The 23,802-nt window shown below is 34.6% G+C and overlaps 1 protein-coding gene across 7 annotated transcripts in view; it reads right to left on the minus strand.

The window, feature by feature from the left end:
• The window catches only part of Sap47 (Synapse-associated protein 47kD), a 58,797-nt gene that overhangs the window by 31,926 nt on the left and 3,069 nt on the right, over nt 1-23,802 (minus strand). For 5 of the 7 annotated variants that reach the window (XM_073076988.1, XM_073076985.1, XM_073076984.1 and 2 more), the window contains exons 3-5: nt 20,640-20,719; nt 19,974-20,033; nt 17,792-17,913 (exon numbers count right to left, since the gene is read on the minus strand). In XM_073076988.1, coding sequence (XP_072933089.1) covers nt 17,792-17,913; nt 19,974-20,033; nt 20,640-20,719 — 262 coding nt within the window. The remainder of the gene's footprint in view (nt 1-17,791; nt 17,914-19,973; nt 20,034-20,639; nt 20,720-23,802) is intronic. The other 2 variants (XM_073076987.1, XM_073076986.1) reach the window with 1 other exon arrangement.

Consider the following 23,802-nt stretch of genomic DNA (forward strand, 5'->3'; position numbering starts at 1 on the left):
ACCTTTAGCAGTATAAATCGGCAGTAAAGAGTAAGATTAACACACATTAGCTTTCATCGTTAATCGTTAAACTATTTCTTTATATTCAAAACATGGTAGAGAAGACACACTCAGGTTACATAATTATGACGATACTGACGGTTTTTAAATACGGTATACTACCCTGAAGACTAGTTGTCTGTCGTTAATCTAAGCACCTTAATACTATTAGATAACTTAGTTACAACATATCACATCTGAGGTTACAAATAGAGAGACATATCCCGGAAGACTAATCCGATAGAGCGATAGCTACGTTAAATCCAATTAACACCAGGAACTAAACCCATCTATCGTATCTGATATCAGTATCTGTATTTAGTAGCTGCGGTATAATAATAGCGAAGCATGAATAATAAACGTCCGCTATTAACTCTGCTGACATTTATGAACCAACGGGGACTGATCGCTCTTCGGATAATTTATCATTCATACCTAAAACAGAAATAGATAGCAGGATTCTAATTATAGATAGGACTCTAAAATAATTGAATAAAGCAATTTCTGAAAATAAAAAAGAGCAAAGTGAAATTGAAATAAACAATGTCATGAAAGTTATTGAAAACGAATTCTATATTTACATGTTGTTACACATTTAAAATACCGATAATGTTTATGACACTTTTAATAGAACCTATACCGCTTGAAAGACTCCGCTATTTAAGTAAAATATAGTCTATTCATTCTGTAGTATTGATACGACGGTACTTTTACCATACCATTCCCTGTTGTGTCATGTCAGTTTCTATTGTATGGAAGGGAAGCGCTGCTGTGTTCTATGTAGTTTTGACGTTTGCTAAAACAGAATTATTTATGAAACATTTCACCTTATGCCTTAGGGGTAATATATCTTCAGAGTAACATCGACTTCAGGAAGGACTCGACTGTACACAAAATAAGCAATTATTTAAAAGACAATAACATTTATAGGATGTAATAAGTGATAACCATTTAACATCAGTGCCTTGCAATATCTATAGCTTCTACTATACAAAAAATGTCTTCAGTATATCTCAACATCTCAATGAAACATCATAAACATTTATTTCCTATCACAATACGCTTTTGTCCACCCGGACAAAGGAAATAAAGAAACGCGTATCATCACAAAAACTAGCATCATTACCACTACTAACATCCACTTCTATTCATTCACCGTTACAATTCTCCCATGCGTCATCTAATTGAAACGCTGTAGTTACCGTTTATAGATCATAACTGTCAGCATAAATGGCTTATCTCGGGCTTCATCGTCGCATATTGCTCAACGCCCATTGTCAGCAAGGATTGATGGGAATTTGGCTTTATTGTCTCGATCTGCAGAGCACCTACGTGCTAATGTCTCCGGTTTAACGTTCTTCGGTTCATGGATTTTGTCATTGTTGCGTTCGCTGTATGTGAATGGGCCATTCGCCGAATAGGATATTTATTAGTAATTGCGAATCCTATCTCGAATAAGCCTTTTTTCCGACAAAGGAATATAATGATTTTTGAGCCTATGTCTCATTGTTTGGTACAGCCCAAAGCTTTTCGGATTTTAACATCTAAGATGTCGTGGGTTTTGTCTAAATTATGGAAATGAATAGGCATTATTTTTAACAAGTTTTTTTAAATATTTTAATTTAAAAAATCATTTAAATTTCGATTCAAATGGATATTGGGCTCAAAACGGTAATTGTAACCTAATGGAACCAGCAAATGCGGATAAGGATGTATCTTCTTATGAAATAGCTTTCGCAATTCATGCACAGTCATCAATCAGTTATCACTAAATCTAAATCTAATAAAAAGATCGTTTTCAAAGCTAACTACAAGACTGATCACGTCTGTGGAGTGTTCGAGCAAAAGTTATTCAAATCTATTAGTACCGCAATACCGTACCGTATATACGTACCGAACTCTGAAAGCGAAATTTACGCTACAAACAATACAGCCTCTTGTCAAATAAACAGTGGCCGACACACAAAGAGAACCATCACCACTGCACGGGCATCGATCGAGCCAACACCAGTTCCCTATGACGTGCTAACAATTGCTTTCGTGTGTGGAATTCATAAATACAACGTAGCGTGTTCAGTTGTTTGAACATGGGAAATAAAACGGTTTGTGTTGTACCTGTATTGAAATAAAAGTGGTATTAAAAACTTACATAGTTTGAAACTTGATGAAACGTCATAAACACTGAAAATACTTTGGTGTTCTATATTCGTCTAAGTAATTTTGAAGTTGGTTAAACCTTTGTTGTGAAGTTGAAAGAATAATCCAAGGTTTTTGTGTTTATATATGTCCATGGCACCTACGATACAGGAATATTAATATGAGGCAATTAGTGTAGAAAACGTTATTATCTGAGGCCTTCTTCAGGAAGGATTCCTATTGAAAACCGCTTATAACATGTGCAAAGATGGCAATGACCACCTATTATCAGGTGGATCGATAGCTCTTTTATTGAAAATAAGGCAGAAGTAGTATTTCATGAAAATAAGGCAAAAGTAGGTGACACTACCACTGCTGCAGTAGAACCACTAAGTTCTACAACCTTTAACCAGTCCATTCAAAGCCAACACTCGTTAGCACGGAATCGCATGATCAAATTCAGAGCATCGGGTCAATCAATAAATAGTCCGAATAGCACAACTATGGTACTCTGAAATAGGGAAACTAGACGTTATATTTAACTATTGGACGACTGACTTGCCTTACTTGCCTAGATGTGTCTACTTCGTTAACTTCGTTAAGTAGATGTAGTGTTAGTAATTAGATGTCATGTGGGTGGGTGACATGACAATGTAACCCTCCATTTACACCACAAATTATAATTCAAAAACATGTAACGAATATATAAACCAACAAAATCTCTTCTATAACTCAGATGTAACAAGATGGAAGAAGGAAAAAAATATGCTCTACCACAAACTATGCCCAATTTGGGAAAATTTTAGCCCCTTTGCCGTCAATATTAATCGACAGAATAACACTTTGACAGCTACATACGTAATAGAGCCTTTATATTTCTATATTCTGCCATTATCCCATTATTCTCTTTTATGAAATTAACTACTGAATAAAAGTTTGCCCCTGGAAGTTGTAAGTGGAACATCAATAGCTTCACATAAAGACTCATTGCCTACATCTACGAAAAATATTCCAGGGCGGCACCGCACGGCAAAATTTAACGTAACGTCTTCTTATTTTCTCTTTCATTGATCGTCGTCTTTCATTGATCGGACCATAAATTCAAACTTATTTTGATATAAACAAGAGCTGCTTAGTATTCATTAAAGCAATACATCAGACGGGCGATCTCAAGCGAGGCGACGATTAACTTCGTCGCACTTTATGCAAATTGTGTACAAAATTCGCAATTTCGGGAACCAAGTCTATAGATTTAATTGCGACGTTATTAAACACTGGCTGTATCGCGAAGTTTTGAACATTCCGCTATATTTAATGGCAGTAAAGTTTGCAAACCTGTTTATTACTTTGGCGATATCTACGCGATATTTTTGCTTGATAAAAGCCGTGTTGAGGAGGGATCGAAGTCAAAGTTACTAATATGAGACGTTCTTAATTAGTTCTTTCACAAAATGTTTTTATTCTATTTTCATTTTGGAATTTATTTAGAAGATGATTAATGCTGTATGGTTGAAGTACCGGTTGGTATTCAACAGAAACGATGTGTCCGTTTGGAATGAAATGTGGCCGGTCAATTCTGCAGTTTATGTAAATTGTGGACGTCAATTTCAAAACTGTGTTCAGACGATTTGCCCGTCGAATATATGTCGTATTTGCGGATTTTTTTTTATGTTCGAGTACCGTTCGTATTGGCTTCAAATATTGGCCGTAGTATATACTCGTAGCATCACACGAATATAGCCTTATAATTGACATTTCATTTCTACCTTTTTTCTATATGGAGCTTTCGCTCTACAATTTTGATGCATGTGACACTTTTGGTTACGTGTAAAATATTCAAATTTTACAATTTCTCTTGATATAATTTTGAGACTGTAGATATCAGAAATATGGAAATACGATTACTAAGATTTTAACTCAATAAACTAAATGTACTGATTAACACATTCACCAGAACATTTTGAATATTCCAATTCATTAGGCACGTAACGATGCGACCACAACTCGCAAACTCACCGCAATTTATGCAAATTCTACACTATATTAAATTTGCAATTTCCAAAACACTAACAGACAGTCAACTTGAGTATGACGTCACCCGACAAGACTCCAATTTAACAGAGTAACGTAATATTTGGACCAACCGCTGAGCGCGGAGGCATAAATCAAGCCAGAATGTTACTATTTTCATTACTTTGCGCAAGGAACAAAGAGTTAAGGGGAATATTTATTAAAAGTCGGGCTAAAAGATTGCTATTCCCAATTCTTACGTTGGTTAATTCATTTTTTTCGAAATGAAGTGCTTGAACGTAGGTTTTCAAAGGAGACACTTACATATCTGAAAATAATGTCAAAAATGTTATCCAGCGTGTTGAAAGATACTAATTTGCAAATAATTAGGGACGTATATCCCGTACCTTTCTTAAGTGGAGACTCGAAAGAGAAATGTCAGCAAAGCTGTAAAAGAATAGATTGCTTATGATATTAAATATTTCGAAAACGTTGCAGAACTCGATGTAAGGAGAAAAGGACACTCGACCTTTTCTGACGAACAGCCAGCAAGCAAAATTCCAAACGTATCTTTCTTACATTTACACCCAGATTTCCATCTAAAAGCGTACACTTGCCTCCAAATAAACTCCAACAACGACAAAATACTGCCAACGAAGCATATCGCAATCTTGACAAATGATCTCGACCCGGACGCAAGTTATTACCTCCCGGGGCGGTGGAACTCGAATGGTTACATTCACAATCGGCACAAAATATCGTAACACATTTTTCTCCACGCCACGGATTCCTGAAAGCGGTCGACAATCAACTGAAGGAATTGAATCTTCGACAAATTACACTTCCGCAGGAATCTTGCCGGAATGACATTTTGGTGAACAATTTTGGTTATTTCGTTTATCAGTATGCCTTTGGAAGACTAAGGAAAAGTTTGAAGAAAATGGGAATATAAAGAATTAAGTTCAGCAGTCAATTTAAACATTAGACAAATTTGGCTTCATTTTAATTAATAATTACATTTGCTACATTTGAAACATCAGTATCTGTATGATACTGATGTGTCTGTCATATCCAGATGGAATTTATTATTTTTTTATTAGGAGCCATTCATTACCTTTATGTTTAGTGTTCCACTAAATAAATTATTACTTTAAAAAATGATCTGTATGACAGGAACGGTATCTCATTTCTGAAATTTACAGTGATCTAACACAGCCAGAATCTCTTGCATTATATGGAAGAAAACTTATTACACGCCCACAACATAGGTAACGAGATATTATCATACAATCTAATTTTCAACAACAAAGCGCATATCCCACATGATTAAAATTCATGAAGCCCTGTTACTGAAAATTTCATCAATTCGCGTCTCAAGGGATTATCTGCATAACCCGTGGAAGGGCCTAACGCACCTCCTACGCTGTAAAGGATATTAGAAATATTACAGTGATAATGAAATTGATATAACCTGCCTGTGGGTTTTATCCGTTCTCATTATGAAAAGAGACTTCTGCTTAGATTTATCTTAACAATAATAATAAATATTTGCTTAGACAAACTGACGTTAAATTGAAACGAAATTAGTCGTATGATACCACTTGAAGTTGTAAAACTGATAATTATTGACAGCAATGAGATATTCAGTATAATTTATGGAAAAATGAACTAAATAATGTCCTGTTGCATAATTCTCTATAACGTATTTAGATTTTTTACATATCAATGCGAATCTGGAAAAAATGGCAAACAATGGCCAAAATACTTTTCGTTTTAAGAACTTGACCAAGCAGTAGAACAACAATAAGAGTTTAATGATAAAACATTCTTCATAGGTCATCAAGGTTTACTTTAACTTGTATCTAAAAATATCCCTTGCCCTAAACTTTTCTAATTTCATATGAATGTTTAATCTGGTAGACATGAAAAGCGTAGCTGAAACAGGTGTCCTAAGAGGCATACACTAATAATAAAGTACTCCGCGTGACCCTAAAAGCTTCGCAACTGGAGTTTCATATATATTTTAGTATACGCTGGAGAAAAGAGAATTCAGAGTCAAAGTATGAAATTTTATCCATTACGTAACCTGGATGACATTCAGGCTTCCAGGGAGCTTTCGACCTCTTTAATGTGTTACGCTGGAATATGAAATAATGTAAGCGAGAGTAAATATTGAAGTACGTGATAACAATTTCAAAACAATACCTTCATTTCTAACAGAATAAAATATTAAAAACCATATTCTTGATGGTAAACCAAAATTTCCTCATAATATCCGAAGCCCGAGTGTATTTTATTGTCCAATATCAAGGCTTACGATATTGCTAGCAATAAAATTTCACGACACCTATATAACATAATTACTCTAACAGTATATGAAATTTCCACGCTTCTACCTCAAAAATACTTAGAATTCCTGCGCGGAAAATCATACAAGAAGAAAACCCATAAAACTCGAAGCAGAAATATTTTAACATAAAACTTACATTTACAACAAAAAGGGTTTTAAAAATAGCCATCGTCCGTTACATAAAGTCCCTTTGCGATCCTGATTTTAAGAGAGCATTTGACCTGTTTAACGATCCATAGAATACAGGACAGCCATCATATTCCAGTCACGAACGTCGTCATTGACTTTATTTTAGTGAATTCCCCGAGCGTCCGGATTATCCGTACGGTATGGAAGTGGAATTTATTTAAGGATGCCTCCAATATTGAATTTTCAAGTGTTTGCTTCGAATAATCAGTAAAGTTAAATAAGCTCCACGAGTCCGCAATAAACTCGATAGAGCTTAAATAGTTAATTTGCATATCGTAGAAATGATAAACTTAGAGGAGATGTATTTAATACTGAAATACTACAATAGTCTCAATCTCAAACTATTTACATTTGAGTAGCAAAGGAAACTACTCTGAAGACTTCAAACAAAGCAATACAAGATATCGTGGAAACGAAGTATAGGCTTGCATTATTAAAAGGTATTAAAAGAAGTGCTATGTATTTGTAGATGATATTTAAAGTGACCTTACAACTCCGCCCCGACCTTCCAATATAATCCATTACGACGCTCCACAAAGCCGATAAGCCGTTTAGGTAACACGAAATATGCATAATTAGTTCCTGATAATCCGCTTATTCCACTCACAGTATGAATGAAGTCAAGCTTACCATTTAATGCGACTGTAGTTAAAATGTGTGTAGTTGTAAACGTCATAACACCGTTAAAACGAAATTAGTACTATTTTGTTCACTATGGTTATCTCTTGCCAGGACTTTACAGGTTTTCAATTTTACAAGTTATCCTTAAAGCCCCCAGCGCAAAGTGTTACATAAAACTCTCAAGAAATCTATTTCTAAAATGAGAATGAATGGGCATAATAAATGTTAATGAAGCTTTAACTCGAACCACAAACTTAAACATCGCATTTCTCACGATAGAGGATAGTGTTATGTGCTGACTTTATTTGAAATAAAACTTGAAAATCCAACTAATGGAGCTACGAGTAATTGCGATGGTTTGATGATTGCACTTGTTTAGTGGTTGGATTTCAAATCAAATCAAAATCAAAAATCCTTTATTTAAACAAGTATGTAGATTACAAGTTTTCTGGACTTCGATGGATTTCGACATCTACAAACAAATAACAATACCGAAACTACGCAGTGGTTCAAGCAAACACCACAATTTTATCACTGCGCCAGATAATTAAGCAAATCACCAATGTTTCTGGAGCACCAGACAAAATTACACGGTGCATTAATATTCGGAACGGTAAACGAAGCTCGGGGACATTTGTTTTACTCCCGCATTACGAGAATTAATGACGGCAACTGTGGGGAGAGGGGAGGGGGAGGGGCGGAAATTAAAATAATAAGGCAATTACCACATTCCACTTTTTCGGGATGCCTCTTTAATAATTCATTTACGGAAGCCCTAATGGTCGGAGATAAAAGAAACATTTGCTCTCGCTGCCTTTGGACTATGAACTTGGAGCTTCGACGGTCGTGATGTAAATTGCAAATGGGTTCTTTTACACTGTTTGTCTCGTAGCAAGGCTTGTATTTTATGTCAATTCATAGGCATTTCTTTCTCGGTAGAATAATTTGAAGACTCTCAAACGGTTATGGCAAAGTACGAGTAATACATAACCGAAACTTTAGTAAACCATACTGCGTAAGAACCAAAGCTCAAAATAAGATGAGTCTATGGGGGCGCCGCTGCGTCTGTGAGCGAAAGATAAGGCATCCATCAAACTAGCAGCCATTGACGTGTAATAAATATTTTTCAGGGCTTTCGCAAGTAAATGTACTGTTCTGATATATAAAGAATTGATCGATACACTTTTGAAACATTATTATTTTTATTTGCCAGGGTAGCCAAATAAGGCAAGGCTTTAAAAGGATGTTAGTCATATAGACAGAAATCGTATAGAGTAGCGTGGATATCAAAAAGGAACTGAAAACTAAATCAAAAAACGGAAGATAATATATGGTCCAGTAGGTGAAATAACAAAATTTTATAATTATGATTTTGTAAAAGAAAGACAACTCTAGCAGGAAGTAAGATAGAATGGAAAAGAATTACCTGATTTTAATCAGTAGCAACAGCAGTATACTTGCAGGCTGATATAAATAAATAGACCATTAAAGGAAAGACCATATAGAAAAAAAGTTACGCGTGATAAGGAATCCATCAAGCCGTGTATGCGATGACGTGCGACGAATGAAATATTTACGCGGTGCCTTTTGCATGATGTATGAGCCTGGATTATGTTCATATTACGTGGGGATTACATTTTTCCGAATAATGCGCGCTAGCCTAATGATGTGGTACATTTCACCAGCATACTAATGTACAATGTAAACATATTTAGAGATTAAATCGCGAACTATATACACTTTACAGATGCCATCAGGACCTTCACTCAAGTTTTGAAGTTTCGAGAGCCGTCCCAACCGGGCAAATTAAATTAAACAAGTAGTTTTTGATAAGACATATAACGGATTTACTTTAGTTAATAAAATAAGCACTGGTCATATACCGCCCTAATACTTACCAAGCCTTTTGGATGCTTCAATGTCTCAGAAAGGTAGTTTTACTAGAGTCACCGTGCTGGGTTGTGCTTTTTGGTGACCGCAGTAAATCTATAACTTTGTAGAGAGATTCTGCTGCCTGTCTATATTAAATTCCTTTATCGCTTCTTAATTCGCCCAGAAAGACAAAGAATGACGCTATACGAGGCCCACATCACACAATGCAAAATGTAGTAAGATGGATTTCGTGTCACACAACCCTCAATGCTACCTCCCTGTTGAAATGTACGTAATCGATAACGTGGCAGTAATCGGCTTGTTCGGCCCCAATCGGTTTTGCTGAAACAATACAATATGGCGACGATATCACATCATCGGAATCGATTGTATTGATTGCGGCGATTTGCGAGATCTGCATAGTGTTCAATAGTCACATACTTATTATTTATAATATTATAACGGCTTCTTCACTGTAGGTAAATTATTATCGGTACTTCTATCATCATTAAAAATAGCTTTATTGACTCTTCCACCTTTTCTGCTGAACGTAAGTAAACCCCGTGATCTCCTCATCTGACCATTATTTACTTTCCTCTTATGTAATTTCTACTTATTCTATGGAATGTGACGTCACTGGACAAATAAGCTTTTTGTTCCTCTTTGCAAGAAGCTATATGATTTATTCCGAGCCTATTTATTTTCGATCATCCTTCCATTAGATATAATGATTTCAATCTGGTAGTTCTTCCGCCACACCACTAACAATTAACCAACGAATTCCAACGTACCAAACATAGTTCTCTAATAGCAAAAACAAAGTAACTAAAGCTCTAAAAACTCATATAAATTACCCTACAACTGAAAATGAAAACGCTTAGACCTAAAGGTCAGCAGCGGACTAAAATAGGTCAATGCGATAGCTATACAGGTCGAAGCGACCGTGGAGCTGAATTTCAAATATCAAGCAATAATCTATACTTATTGTTTTTTAATTAGTTAAAAGACGAACTTTAAAAAAGCAAATGCAATGAGAATTAAAACTATTAAAAGTGAGCAGGTTTCTGTCACCATTAAAGAGCGCAAAATCACTAAAGATGAGAAACCTACTCGATAAATGAAATTCACGGAAATGTCACGATTCATTATTGATTAACAGTATTCATGTAATCACATACGTATCATTGCATGAAGGGGACAAAAGATTTATGATGAGCCATTAATCTTGAAGGGTCACTGATAAAAATTGGGTCAATTCGTTGCCTATACAGGTCACAATGGTCGTGACCCATTAACTGGAAACACATTTGAACTGCCATGTTTTGTTCAATGTGCACATATCAGTCATATTCGAATTGTGAACACAACATGGAAGTAACCGGATCTATAAAACCCCGATAATTGCTTTTTCTTCTAATTTTGTGACAATCGGACTTACACGTATGTATTTTCATATAAGTAACTCCTAGGAATGTGGTTTCTTTCACAGGATTTCAGGATTTGATCAAAGGATTCAAACATCCTAACAGAATAACCTATGTCTGATTAAATTTATTTTGATCAGATGAACTGCATTCACGCTAAAAATTGCTATTAAAAATGATTTTGAATGTAAAGGCGATCAAACGACATCCCCTCTTCGGATCATCGCAAAAATCAAAAAGCGTTTATAGATCGGTTGAAAGTTAAGGGGAGAGGAAAACTGGGTCAATGCGATAGCTCAGGTCAGGGATATTGGTGCCTCTCGTTGAGATATCTCCTGTATCTGTGAATGACGGTGGAAACACCCATTGATCATCATTTAGAAGCAGCAGTAACAATAACTATTTAACTTCTAAGCGAATGTGCAATTTAATCTTAACGAAACTTCTATCAAGTATTTTTTATACCAAATTTCTAGATGTTTTTTTTTTCAGAAGGACCCAATGCTTATTAGTCAGCCTTTTTACATCTTCTTACTGTATCTCTGGAATCCATGTAATGCATAGGTAAAGATAAAATAGGTAATCAACTTTTCGTTTGTCTGCTTATGTGCACCTATTTATATTTCAGATTCCAGAAAGAATTGAAAAAACATCTTCATTCGCTCGTTTAATTGAATTATGGACGATTACAGCCGATTAGTACTAAAAGCAAACGTAACTGCAAAAAAAGTTTACCAAACTAAAGCTTAAAAAGCAAAAACATAACTAAACACTCACGGCTGAAACGAAAAACCCATTAAACTAGAAACTCGATCCTAATAGCTCCCAGCACGCACTGAAACTCAATAGAGCTCCATTAAACGAACATTGAGAGCTAATCAGTTGCTCTGCACGGGGTAATGCTGCACGGGGAACATGGGACGTCTCGCTGCGGGTATTACGTTTAAAATCCTTTGAGAGAAGTAAAATCCACTGGAGCACTAGTGGAAGCTGCGGTTATTGGATTTAGCGGCTCTTTGTGGAACTTGCAAACAGGATGTTAGTATGAGCGTAATGAATTTTGGTTCTAACTTCGATAAATCGAACTCTGGATACATTAAGCTCGAATTAATCGAATGTTTTGTAACATACGCTGCAAGTTTGTAGATGCACTACTCGCAATATCTAATTAGTTTATCGCAATGACCCGAATGTTTTCAGTAAAACTGAACTACAATGTCAATCTTTAGCAACTCCTCGTTTATTAAAAATCCTTCAAAATTGTTTCACACAAATAGACCCCTCAGACAAACGTAACTCTTTGTATATATCAGCATAAATTAGAGAGAATTCAATTTTATTTCCGTGCGTATCAAAAAGTATTTGTTATTGATAATTCCAGAAAATAATACCCGGTATCTAACAAGAACTGAAAATAGTTTCCATATATATATCCTGTTTCATGATAAAAAGTTCCCAAGTTAGTTACAGAGTTCCAATATAGAGTCATTTTATCTGGAGCGTAACCTTTGACTTTTCACATTAATACCCCCGCCAACTATAACTATGTAGCTGGCAGAAAGTTCATCAGAAATTCAATATCTACTGTCAATATAGTTGTGGAACTATTCTTGGCTCTACTGCAGCGGCGACATCGTCACACAAACATCCATAGACGGCAGACCATTTAATACCTTTGCTACTAATATTAAAAACAAGCATTAAAATATATACATATATAGAATATTTATCATTGTAGACTTATAGCAGAACTGAATGGTAATACACAATTACTATATGTGTATGTCCTTACATATAACAGTGTAAATTACCGTTAAGTACTATATATTACAATAAAATTACCAAAATCATACACTTTGTTTGTGACGGATTTACTTATCAACAATATTTAAAACATGTCGCAAATATTACATGGTCAAATGTCAAAAATACCGCCATCATAAATTTGACAAATCAGCAGATTCACTTATCGATCGACATTAATATTCCGCACACATCTTGAATTCTGCAGAGTCATGACATGTGGTGGAGTACAATTCGCACTAAACCACGAAGCGATTTCTACATAGTTTAACCCCAAGTCGCATTACAGTCAGCCCCAAATTCCAATGTTGGAGCACTGCCAAGTAGAGACAAAGTAGATCCATGATCCAAAAAATAGCTTACTCATTTTCCCTAGCCTACAAATTACTAGATAAAGCTATTTACAAAAGATTGATCTATAATATTTTTTATGTAGGATTCTTCCCAAAATTACCATCAACATACAAATTCGACATTACTTTCATCCCTTTATAGTTCGCCCCAAATTCTAAGGTTGGAGCTTTGCCAGCAGGTGAGTCATGTAAACTAAGCGTCAGTGCTCAAACATTTATCACTTTCTACCAATATCTTACGTATTCCTTATGCAAGATTAGCGTCCATAAAGTTGAACATGATCTGATCTTAAGATAACTCAAATTGTCACGAAGCGAAAGCAATCAAGCCCGTAGCGAAGACAGATAAAACTAAGATAACTTGAACTTTGGGAGATGATGAAAGGAACAAAGTTTTGGCTATCCCAATCGTTGATTGTAACTTTGTTATCACTTTCATGACTAAACCTATATATACATAAAGAAGTTATGAAATAGTAATTCATAGAAGGGCGGAATATGGAGACAAAGCCTACAGTGACATTTAGCAAGGTAATGACGAGGCAATACAATTAGTCTTTTATTAAAACATGAGGAATACAGCAAAATAATACTGAGCTTTCATCAGAAAACTTGGCACTCACATAACATACAATATAGGAAACATAAAGTATAAGATCAGGAGTTCATTTCCATATCGACAAGGCAAGGCAAATAATAAATGTATTGAAAAAGTGAAGTTAAGACAAAATAATATTCTTTTTGTAAGCTCTTGAAACAAGTTACAAGCTCGCGGAAAGCTCCTCGGAAAGTCGTTATTTAAAAATGTTTCCTTGTAACTTTTAAGCCTTCTGTTTCGCAATCTTGTAGGATTTCAAGAGTAACGAATGTGAGAATAAAGAGTACGAGTGTAGAGTTCTTACGCTATAAATAACGAGGATGAAAATATTATTGATCTTCCTTTTGTACCTTGAAGGTATTAGGTAACGATCATGAATTAATCTAAGACGAAGTATAAACATCCGATTAATAATTGAACATTTGGAAAAAAATCTATTCCCAAATTTTTCGATTTTCGTTTCAAAGCATCATCTTATGTAAATAAAATCATTATTTAAGGTATTTCCTAATGCACGGATAGAAAACCTTGAGGATTTCGCGATCACAGTACAGAATTTGAACAAATTTAAGAGGTATTAAATAGAAAAGATACACTAACTTTTATAAAATTAGCACGACTTTCAAAATCCTTAACCAATACGAAAGCCAAAGTGTACGGAATTCGACAAGTTAGGTATTCGACCCAATTCGACCCTCACGGAAGTTAATTAATATCCCTCTTTACAACTCCAGGTCTCCCACCCGGGTCCCACTTAGCCACCGACCCAACTTCCAAGTCACTAATAAAATCTAACGGACGTTGAGTCACGCTGAGTGCTCGCTCTAATCAAGTTATTGCTGTTTTCTTTTCGGACGTTGATAAACACATTACGGCGCGCTCTTATTGTGTTGTGCTAATTGCTAGAGACGTTTCAGCCTAAAAGCAGAAAATATTGTTTACCGTAACTCTTGCTCAGAAGAATCCCGTATTTGTTTTCATTTTGTAGGATGAGCTAAGGAACGAAATAATTAACTGACATTGTTTAAAATATAAATGACAATAGATTAGTTTAGAGAACAGAAATTACACGTCACAATGATATTGCAATATTATAATCGTTCATGAAGATTCGTCGTTGTTCCTCTGATTTTCCGTAGACCCACAACAACACAGACATTACGAATATATGAAATCAATAAAAAAGTGAGTATTTTTAATAAAAAATAACATGAAGACTTCATTGTAATGGAGTGGATAGATCTATAATTTGTTACAGCTACCCACTAGGGCATACTGCCGCGTCGAGCCGCTAATAAAATCTAACGTTCAACATGCCCGTTGAGTGCTCTCGGTAACTAAGTTATCGCTTGTTTTAGTTTCCCCGACCACAATAAATGCGTTAGAACGGAGGAACGTCTTGAACATATAAATACAAATACATAAATGCCTATATTGTTTCAGGAGTTTATTTATTCGCATTCTTATAATACAACCTTATAAATTATGAAAGTGGTAGAACCCTTTGTGGTTCGACTCCGGCGGCACCACCGCCACACCTATTTCTGTTATAACAACAGTGTCAAGCGCTGCTGTGTTCTGGTTTAAAGGGTGGTAAGGGAGACAGACTTTTCCGAGGCGTTCCAGCTTAGACCTCAGGGGTAGCGGCGCATCTGGCCGACCTAAGGTAGGAATATTCTATCTGGGGTTGATTACAGATGTCCATGGGCGGCAGTAGTCACTGCAGACGAGCATACAGTCCACCTGATGGTAAGTACCATCAGGTGGACTGTATGCTCGTCTGCTACTCCTATATTATATAAAAAAAACAACCCACTTTTCCTAAAATCTATACATTTTGGTATACGACTTCTGATCTTACAAAATGACCATAATTTTCTAAGCCTATACATAGCCTAGCTATAGCATTACTATCTTGTAAATATAAGTGACACGCGTGGGGCTAGACGCGCGTGGGGGCGTAAACACGCACGACAAGAAAGGCGTCCTAAACGATGTCAATTTATTCCTATCATATAATTTTCGTTAGGCAAAATACATAATTTGTCATCAATATGCAAGACATATCAAAAAATATCACAAAACCAATATTAAGAGCATACAAGAAATATATTTTGGGTATATACAGCATCCATTTCAAGTACCTGATATCGTTCCAGCCAGGTAATTCCTCTATATTAAGTTGACTTATACTATCGAAGAATGAGACTTCTAGGGCTTTCTGTTTTATATCCGCCATTTGTCAACGTCTCTCGACGGAGCCAATAATAAAATCTTACGATCAATACAGCCTCGCTGAGTGCCTTTTGTAATGAAGTTATTTGTTCTGTCGAGGACTGTAACTGGAAGTAGCAGAAATCTTGGTAATATTTTACTTAAAGATATTCTTACATCACAATTCTAGAACCAAGTGGAAATGGGGAGGGGCAAAATAAAAGTTGGTTAATATAATATTTCTCATTGAAAGGTTATCAACCAACCTTAAAGGCTTCTTATACGAGTGATGACCGATGCATTAGCCTATAATTCATTTAAATGCTTGTAGATATCTTAACAAACACAAGAGTCAAAAAAGAGTATGAGAGCTTTCACATATTTTAAAAGGTTCCTTCTCCTTTGTCCTTTACAACCGTCCAAAATAAAGTGTATTCCAACACAATACATTCCACTCAATTCTACAAACTGCTCACAATCCTAATCCAACGTTACAACATTGCTAACGTTAGAGAAAATTCCACTCCGTAATGTACACGACTGTGCAAAATTGCATCAGCAAACTAACATTCTGGAAATACGAGTAAACTAGAGGATGAGTACGCAGAGTCTGGAACTTACAATCGGTGAATTGCTTTTCGTATTGAATTTGGTGAAATACCAACGGAGCTACGTCTGTTGGTAGAGTGAAGTGGTAAATTAAAAAGTTGGTTAAAATCGTTGAAGCAAAATTGAATTCGAAAATGAGAATGCCACTGTTAATTGTTTTTGTGCGAAGACTGTTTCTTATCCTCAGCAAAAAGTAATTCGGCTTATAAACAACAATAAACGCAAAAAAGATCAAAATCTTAAAAATGCTTGAGACAACTTTGCTCTTAGGTTTGTAAACTAAGCGCATGATGCATAAAGAACTTTCCAATCTTTAAAGTTGTGTATACCAACTAATGATTGTAATACACAGTAGCGGAATTCGATGCTACGCTTGTTATTTTGCTACCCGAACCATATTCTAGAATACTCAAGACTTCCTCGTATATTTTACAAGCGTTGTGGAGCTACGAAATTGCATGTGCAAAACTTTACACATTCTAGAAACGCAAAATATGTAGTTTCAAAGGAAGACTCCTCGCACGTGAAATTCGAAACTTCCCTCGCAGCAAACAAGTTTCTTTGGAAGAATATATCTTTAGTAACAAGCTTAGGAAAACTTAGTGCTTTTGTTATTAAAACTTTCTTCTAGTGCAAAGATTTCTAGCTTCTTTTTCTTGTCAGTAAATTCTATCTAAATGTCAGTTTCGTTTGCCAGAAGTTTCTCTTTGTGTTTATTTAAAGTTTAAGGTGCCTGGAATATTTCAAAGAAATTCGTATCTCCTGTAATAATTAAACTCCTTACAAGAATAGCCCAGTGCTTTTATAGACAGCATCCCACGCCGGATTCGACGCCAGTACAATTCAAAATTTGCTAATAAAAATATTGAAAAGTATTTTTATAACACTATCACTATTTTTAAAATGATTAAATCCTTACGATCATGTGATCCTACCATATATTTTTAGTATATGAATGGTTACTCGTAATAGCAAATACAAATGAACCTTCATGAGTTACTTAAAATAAAGAATCGCCTTTGTTAACAGAAATAATCCAATTATTTCGTCTGAAGAACAACACAGACAGCCAGCTAAGTCCGCATAAAGTTTTCGTTTCTTCTTTATTAAACGTTTATTAGATAAAAAGAAAAAAGAATTTATGTCAAAGGAAAATATCTTTAAATTTCCTCTTCTAAATATACAAGAAATCTAACTTAATTATGAATTAAAATTACGTTAACGCAATGTTTTTCATATTCAATTCTAACTTCATGTAGATTAAAAATTGCATCTTCTAGCATATACTTTTCTATTTCTACTAATGTAACCTGGAATTCCAAAATCTACATTATTGTTACGTACTACTCCAATCGATACTCCCTGTCATACTTAATTATCTAACCAATTACGTAATAGCACACCTTTTCACTTTACGAATTGATTACTCGTCAGTTAATTCAAAAGTACTCTTCAAAGCACTCAAGTCCAATCGAACGCATTTGCTTATCAATCTTACTCAATTTCACTCAAACCTTAATCAATTTCTCAATCATTAATCAATCACCCATTCACTCAATTCTACGGTACTCACGTTCTCCTCGACGGTCTTCTTGATCTTGGCTCCGGCCTCGCTGACCTTCGCGCCAGCCTTGTTCACGGCGGAGTACAGGAAGTTGCCCAGAGACTTCGCACCAGCCACCGCTTTGGTTGTCACTGTTGAGACGATTATGGGAGGGAGAGTTAGTTGATGACTGACATATTTTATTTTGACACTTCGAAAATTATTTGAAGTTACAAAAGAACATGCAATTCCCCTAGCATCAAGTTGTCTTGCGGCACATGAACCTCTGCCACTAATATTAAACTAGATGGAAAGCCTACTTGAAGTTGATCACAGGTCACAATATCACATGGACCAATTTGTAACGCCGCATATAACCTTCGTTTTGCTTCCTCATTTATTCTTGTTTTATCGATTTATTGAAAAAATATCGCAGTAATAATTTAATTAAAATGACAATTACATATTACGATATGGCTAAATAAAGGAAATAACAATACTGACATAGATAACTCGTCAAACGTTACTGAAACTTTTATTAAAAGTACAATCGGTCTATTTAAAAATATACAAACCGTACGTGACAAAAGACCAATAAATGATGCAGAGAGCGAGCTCACGGCAAATATGAAATTGGACACACATGTACCGGATCGCGACGGATCATCCGAACAAAACCAATCTACATATCGACGACCCGACACCTGTGTGCATAATGTATTTGATTTGCATGAATCCTATGCATATTGTACAGCTTTATTTTTTATTACGTATCATAACTTCAATTTACATTCTCACATCTCTTTATTAGGATTCATTCACAAAGACCAGGTAATGTACTAGTAGAATTGCATTCAATAAATCGGCTTATAAATCTGTATTCACAAAACTTCGGCAGTCTCATAACTTTTTTCTGCACAGTATGCAAAAGTATAACAGCACACACAAATATAAAAAATATCACATAATAATGTTGTAAATTAATATTCAAAAAGCATCAGACCATATTTCGAGGATTCCAAGCGTAGAAAATGTGTGACTCGAGAAATTCGCGTTTTCAAGCTTCTCCAACGGAACTACTTTAAATATTTGCCACTTCCATCGACGTTCTTTACAAAATTCATAGCTCATGTGCAATCTAAAATGTCTTATAAAGACAAATAAAGAAAAAGGAATTGTAAAACGTACCTACGGGACTACTACTAAATTATTAATAAGACCTGATTTAAACTTGTGCTATTTTGTAAACATTTATTGACATATGCTTTACTAGATTTACGTAAGTCGAATAAAGCTCGAAAACAGAAGAGCAAAGTTAGGTCTAGTAGGAGTTTTATCCTATTACTAATATCTGTACACAAAAGTAGAAAATCGATCTTTTATGAAAAGGATGAAAGTTTACTATAGATTACTATTACGATTAACTATAATTACTTTAATTACGCCTGGAACATTCTTCAATATAAATTCATTCTTAAATTTAAATTCCAAATGACTTTTTAAAATCCGAGTCGTACTTTAGAGATTTGGGCGTTTTAACAAAATCTCTTCCGCTTTATAATTTCAACACTAGTTTTAATAAAGACTGCTAAGATTATAAAATAAAAATATAACCTGTAAACCCTTTTTAAAAATATATTTGCAATTAATAGATGACCTACAAACGACTAACGAAGGTAGTTGAATGAGAACGGAAACGTAGACCGGAAGTCTCCGGGAATGAAGTGTCAACGATGTATGGAATGAATGTGAATTCTGTAAATAGGAAATGAAACAGGAACCAGCGCTAGACAAAGATTTTACAGTTGTAAATGACGTTCTCAATCATTCTTTTTGAAATAGTGGATGAGTTGATGGTAAATACTACTTTATGGTAACATATTTTATTACCCTCAAGTCACACAATTTACATAGCTTTTTTAATAATAAATTTGTGCTTTACAATATATTTCAGGATTTTAAAGGTCAGCCTTTACAAAATTTCATAAAACACATGGAATACAATGCAACACAAACACAAAACAGCTTAACATTAATAAAATAGCATGCACGAATAAAATCGATTGATGTACAAATTTGCCAAAATTCACCACCTCATTCAAATATATTTTGATCTCATTCGGTGACATCAAATTAATAATGTATCAAAACTGGGTCATTTCGACAAATCTGTACAAAAAAAATAAACGAAAAATGAAATAAAAATACTAACGCTCTTGCATATCAGGAACTTCAATAGCATCAACCGAGAACAACTTTCTACTCTGGGTATCTGGAATTGTGCGAATGGGAAATTATAACAAAAATAGCAACTACAAATAAAATAATAAATCATAATAACTACTTATTTATAACTTTTACTAGAAATGGTGATTTAATGTCTACTGGAAAGCGGCTTGAAGATATTGCCGCTAGGGACGCCACCACTGCATATGATATGACAAAGTAAATTTAAGATTCAACAATGATTCGATGGAAGATGTCAAATTTATGTAAGAAGTTCGATACATACAGCGTGGATATATCTACAAAAGTGCTACTAATGCTGCTACCACTAGTAAACTACGAAAAGTAATTTTCAAAAATGATGACTTCAATAAATTGCTAATTCCAGCAAATGTAAAATTTTATAATCACTGTAAAAACATGCGAGTAAATATATGGAATCCTGATGATATTTCTGCTCCCGCCATCATTAAAATCATTGTCATTCATTTAAATATTTTATTATTAAATTAAAAAGTGCCTTAATTGCAGTACTATAAAGTTTGTACTCTATCTATTTACATGCATAAATAACTCATATATGAAATTAACAATTGCTTTCAAAGGGCATAATAATATGGATAGTCTCTAGCATCGACAAGAAAATCCTTACCATTGCCGACGCCGCCAGGCTGCTCCTCAGTAGGAGTGCCGCCTGTAGAAGCTGGCCTGCTGTCCGCTCCTCCAGTGGCGCTGTTATAATTTACACACATTTAGCCTCTGTCCACACCATCAAGCCAATCCACGTCAGCATTAGTCCAGATAATTCCGTTAAGGGAACATATGTAGTGGTGAAAAGATTTTTTGGGAAACTGACTGCGACTGGCATGGCAGTGGGGGTGGAACTTATTATATTATATTAGTATTTTATGAAGAGAACAAAAGCTTGTACAAAACATCGCCCAAAAAATTTGGATACATACTTGTATATCACGATATGACGGCTTAATATGATCTTATCCTAATATTCGAATAGAAGGTCGTTATTTTCCTAATTTTGTACATCTCAAAAGAAGTATTCTACCCTATACTGTTTTAAGATCAATTACTTTGCAATACAATACACAAACTAACAATTTATCGATATGAAGTTACATTTTATATTTTGTATATGCAGTGTAATACTATTACATTCAAACTATAGAAACCTAAGAAGATATTCTCTACAAAAATATTTTCTTTTTCCTTAAATATACAAAATCCTTTGTGTGATTCCACAGAAGCCTCAAAGGAAATGGAGTTGGTTCGTGAACCACAATTTTCAATATTTTCGCTGCGAATAGTATTTTATTCCGTACACATTGAATAAGTAATGAACCGTGGCCTTTTGTATTCCGCAATGCATTGGGAATCCCAGCGGAGTTCGATTATAAGCATCCAATGCAATTTCCCGTTTTTGAATTGTAAATCATTTTTCGTATACATAATTCACTGTTCTGGACCGAATATTTACATGTACAGGATGAATTTTTCAAATGTGGTTAAACCCGAAACTTTAAGAAATAGCGAAAAATTCTGAAAGGCGAATGAAGCGATTTTCATAAAAACTAAAAACTGCATAATTATATTTTTAGAACTATTTCCATAGCCGGGAACCGAGCGAATACAAAAAGAGATCTAGATTTTTTCATTCACATCATGTAGTTTTAGTTGAGTCTATTTGTAAATCGAATCAGTAAGACCTTTGAGCATTCGTTTCGCTACCGTTTCGAATTTGACCATCCACACACACTTAAAAAATCATCATGTATTGATATTATATTCATTTGTATTAACCCTGAATCTTAATCCAGCCTCCTCAGAATACTTAAGTAAATTACAGCTCAACACGAGCAAAACCACATCTATTTCCTTTTTTATTTGACCTTTACCAAACGAAACCGAACAGAAACCTAATAAAAGTATAATACAAAAGTTATTTTGCGAAATAAAACGAAAAACGTGAATACATTTACGTACGGCATCCATCAGGGAATTGTAATAGGAGCAGACTTTAAATTTGTTTAACAAAAAGGTGGAAAGGCGAAGAAGGGAAGTTTCCTAACTCGTGACAGTGATGAATGTCTGGGTCGCGTACACAACGAGCGTTGAAATATGTTCCTGGACAGAATTCCGAAACATTTTCAGGTAGAAGTCATTGTGAAAAAGGTCCCTTAAATACAGATCATTTGTCTATGATAGAGACCAAGATATAAAAATTCTTATTTGGGAAATTACTGCTTTTTACCTTGAATACAGTTTATTTGGAATGATACCCACATTCAAAAAGAAAAACTGCACTGAATTTAACGGTACATTAAAAAAAAATATGGGTATCATGAGGGAGAAGCAACACGCATTCAATTTTATCCCGAAAGACTTTTTACTCTTTGGAGACTTTTTACTACGTGGGAGCTGAAATTTTAGTCCAGAAATATTGAACAAATTCCGACGCAATATTTATAGAAAGTCCTAAAAGATAAGCAAAACCTGCTTATTGTAATGAAGATATAAATTTAAATGTCGAATGTAAAATTATCAGTAGAAAAAGTAGTACGTACGTATGCTTTTTAACATTTCGGTGTATTTTTCCACGTATCATATTGTTTCAAGGTTTGACAAGAATCGGAAGAGAGCGAGGTTAGAGCAAGTTGATTAGTTTACCTTCGAGTTAAACGATGTGTAACGTGTACCGCATTCAACAAAGGTGCATAACAACAGACAAATTCATTTGAAAAAATAACGTAGTTCTAAGAATTTCAGGAATCGGACAGAAATCAGAAAGGAAGAAATGTAATGGTCTTTAACGTGCAAGTCAGAAGACACCATTTTACTTTTGGGATATCAAGGGGAATTTGTGTGAAGCTAAATCCAAGTTTGTGGGTTCGCAACTCTTGTCCCTCGGCTGCCATCTTGAAAAAGGGTTTTCACGCTCTATCAGGCAAACTATTCGTCGCACAGATTTATAAAAACAATTACGGTCTCAAATTTAATTATCTACAAGTATGGTTCTGTAACTTTATTGCAAAACCAAAAATAGCAAAACAAATATCGAAATAAGATCCACATTTTGGACACAAATTTTCATTTATAACTGTTTTATAGTATTTAAGCAGATTAGAGTATTTTGATACAAGAGATTTTGTTAGGATTTTATAGAATTAATAGCGCGTTTGTTATATCTATGAACTTAAGAAGTATTTGCTTTCCTGTAATCAATATTTCCGTACATATCCATAAACTTGTCAATATGGAAAAACACAATTGTATCTACAATCATAAATTCTTATCTAAGATTTACAAGTACTTTGGCTCTGTAAAATAAAAAGTAATAGGTAATTCGCTTACGGCTACTCCTAAAAATATTAACGGCTTTCTCCGAAACTCAAATTTAATTGATAAGTATGAGGATAAAGCGGTTACATGCATTAACTAGTTTTTTTTGCAGGTTGAACAAGATTTTCGTCCTCCAAATATGCTAGCTATTGATTTTGATAAAATGGAAATAATAGGAATATCAAAATGGATTCTCGATTCTAATTTAAACAGGGCCAAAGTACAAAAAGGAAAGAAAAGAGTAGGTAATCTAAATATTTACAGTAAAGATGGTCAATAACTATAAAAAATGGGGTTTGAGAAGAATAAATGAGTTTACGAACTCTACTGCGAATCTAGAGAGATCCTAACATCGTTTTGGTATACCATATTGTCGTTGATATTTGCAAAGCAATCGAAAATTAGTTTTTTGATGAATCAGTGATCCATTTTGAAAAATATGTTTAGTTTTAATCGATTCA

The sequence above is a fragment of the Epargyreus clarus genome, unplaced genomic scaffold (genome assembly GCF_041222505.1).
Source record: "Epargyreus clarus isolate Ecla_fem2 unplaced genomic scaffold, WU_Ecla_fem_2.2 ptg000010l, whole genome shotgun sequence".
Taxonomy (NCBI): domain Eukaryota; kingdom Metazoa; phylum Arthropoda; class Insecta; order Lepidoptera; family Hesperiidae; genus Epargyreus; species Epargyreus clarus.